Here is a 3004-nt window from a genome sequence, read left to right on the forward strand (position 1 = left end):
TTCTTTTGACTCACCATTTCCTTTATTTGTACAAAATAGTGAATAATCATACCCTGGCTGAGAAAAAGTGGTGGTTTAGGGTTTAAACAAGTCCTTCTGTCCTGAAGCATCTACTTTGAAGGCTTGGGACTAGAAGCTTTAGCCCCAGCATCTTTTGGTTTGGCGCCCTTAGAGTCAGTGGACTCAGCAGGCTTAGCAGCCTTGGCATCGCTGGGCTTTGTAACCTTAGAATCAGATTTGGTGGCCTTGGCTGCTTTGGGATCGGACTTGGTGACCTTGGTGTCAGACTTGGTAGCCTTAGTGACCTTGGTATCAGATTTAGTAGCCTTGGAGCCAGATTTGGTGGCCTTGGGGTCAGACTTGATCTTGGAGTCAGACTTGGTGACCTTGGGGGCAGTGGACTTGGCGGCCTTGGGATCAGTGGGCTTGGCAGCCTTGGGGTCAGTGGGCTTGGCATTCTTGGGGTCAGTGGTTCTGGCAACCTTGGAGTCAGGCTTTGTGATCTTGGAGCCTGGACGTTTGATGCCAACCCTTGGGCCTGGACGCTTGGTGGCCATCTTGTGGCCAGCACGCCGGGCACTGGCCTTGGAGATCTTGGGCCTGAGGAGCTTGGCCTTGGAGGCCTTGGTGCTCAGAGCCTTAATGGCCTCTGCCCGGGCCTTGATGGCTTTGGCGTTGTTGGCCTGCATCTTCTTCAGTCCCTTCTTGTTGTGTTTCTTGGCAAAGCGCATGTTTCTCAGAAACTTGGGATCAACCCCTTTCAGAGACTCGTATCTCTGTGACCTAGGTTTCTTGATGCCATTTCTGTGCCATTTTCGTGATTGGTTGTGGGTGGTGTGGTTCTTAGACTTAGCCATCTTTACACCGAAGCCTGCGCTAACAGGTACTCCACAGACCGGAAGAGAAAGAGAGAGAGAAAGACTATGCTATTCTTTTTTATCAAATCATAATATATATTTCCTTTACATGCTAAATTATCTTGAATTTAACTACTTAATTACATGTTGTATCACACCCTTTTACCCCCAGAAAAATAGAAGCTTCTTGAGATGAGTATTTCATTTTTGTCTTTTAACTCCAGTGTCTGCCACAGGTCCTTAATAAATGTTTAGAGAGAACTGAATCCATCCATTTAGCATTACAGAATTAATACATAATTACATTATTATCCTAGCTCGGCTGATAGGACTGAGAAATGGAAAGACATTCAGATATCATCTAGACCCATATATGGTTCTAAATCTTTTGGGCAGTCTGATGAAGCCAATGGATTCCTTCTCAGAATAATATTTTTAAATGCATAAAAGATAGGATTATAATAAGAAACAAAATTAGCAAAAATAAAGATGTCATTTTCCCCCATTCAAAATGTATCTACAGACCTCCATGGACCCCATTTTAAGAATCCTTTTCATTTTGCAACTTTGAATCTTATCATAAAAGTTAGTAAACAATTCTAACATATAAATTATATGTTATATAACATATAACATATAACATATAAATAGCAGTAAAAGAATTTGAAACTCTGGTTCGAAATCTGTCTCTCTCACCACTCACTACACATAGAATCATAGACTTTGGGGTTATTTTGGAGATGATCTGGTTCAACCCCTTTATTTTATAGAGGAAATTGAAGTCCATCAAGGGGAAGGAACTTGTTTATGGGTCTAGATTTAGGTGATGTCACAACCAGGACTAAAAACAGATTTCCTGACACCTGATCCAAGAGCCTTTTATGCATTCTTTCAACAATACTTCTTAAGTGCCTACTATGTGCAATACAGGCAGCTAGGTAACACAGGGGACAGAATAACAGCCCTGAAGTCAGGAAGGCTCATCTTCTTGAGTTCAAATCTGGCCCCATACTTACAAGCTGTGTGATACTGGGCAAATCACTTAACCCTGTTTGTCTCAGTTTCTTCCATCTGTAAAATGAGAAGGAAATGGCAAACCATTCCAAGATCTTTGCCAAGAAAACTTCAAAAGGGATCACCAAGAGTCAAATACAGCTGAAGCCACTGAATGACAACAAATATACATTGTATACAATGATGCTTCCATTTAACTATAAAGAAATCTGAGGCAAGCCACTATTAAAAATATATTATAATAAGACCAAATAAGGCCAGTGTCAGGAATAAAGGAAATCATCATGTTTTTGTTGTGCCAAAGAATTAGAAACAAAGTAGATATCCCTTAAATGGGGCATGGCAGATCAAATTGTATCACATAGCATCAAGGAATTTTATCGTGTCCTAAGAAAGAAATATAAAAAATTCAGATAAATTTGAGTATAAACTGATGTAGAATGAAATGAGCAGAACCATAGTTGGGGTGAGGGGAGATTACATAAAAACGACTCTAATCTAAAGCAAAACCACTTTGGAGGACTTCAGAATGCTAAACAGCATAATGACCAAATAGTGGTAATGGATTCAAGATATATAATGAGATACATTCTCAGACATAGTCAACATGTTGATCAGTTTTTCCTGATTTAAATGATTAGTTTTAAGGAAAGTTGAGGAAGGGGCATTGAGTTAATGGGTAGTGGTAGAGATGCAAAAAAAAGAATATCAGTGAAACATTAAAAATAAACAGAAGGAAACAAAAAGAAATTCAGAAGGGAACACAAACCAGGAAATATTGCTGCTACCTTGTTAAATTTAATGTATGTTATTAAAGTCAAACTATGTAACAGAAGTTCACATTTACAATACTTGATTGTTTTCTTCTTTGTATATTGAAATATTCATGTTTGTTGATAGTTGTCAAGGTCATAAAAAAAATTAAAAAATTTAAACTGAGGCAAGGTAGAATTTTCTCTCAAGTCTAGCATTCTAGCCCAACCATGATATCTGTATCTCTTCTTTTTTTTCTCTCTATGTTTCTATCTCTCTCCCTGTTTATCTGTCTCTCCGTCTCTTGATGTCTGCTCTCCGTTTTCTCTTTTTCTCTGTGTCTCTCTCTCCTTGTCTCTGTCTCTCATATATTGCCAAGT

The 3004-nt window shown here is 39.0% G+C and overlaps 1 protein-coding gene across 1 annotated transcript; it reads right to left on the minus strand.

The window, feature by feature from the left end:
* LOC123244431 (60S ribosomal protein L29-like) lies at positions 1–905 on the minus strand. Its single transcript, XM_044672924.1, has one exon. It carries the CDS (start codon positions 855–857, stop codon positions 111–113), a length of 747 nt encoding a protein of 248 aa, XP_044528859.1. The 5' UTR covers positions 858–905; the 3' UTR covers positions 1–110.
* Between the last annotated feature and the right edge of the window lie 2099 nt (positions 906–3004).

This window comes from Gracilinanus agilis, chromosome 4 (genome assembly GCF_016433145.1).
Source record: "Gracilinanus agilis isolate LMUSP501 chromosome 4, AgileGrace, whole genome shotgun sequence".
Taxonomy (NCBI): Eukaryota; Metazoa; Chordata; class Mammalia; order Didelphimorphia; family Didelphidae; genus Gracilinanus; species Gracilinanus agilis.

Bases quoted from the DNA above. Each gene is read 5' to 3' on its own strand.
- LOC123244431 (XM_044672924.1), bottom strand. From the start codon at position 857: ATGGCTAAGTCTAAGAACCACACCACCCACAACCAATCACGAAAATGG.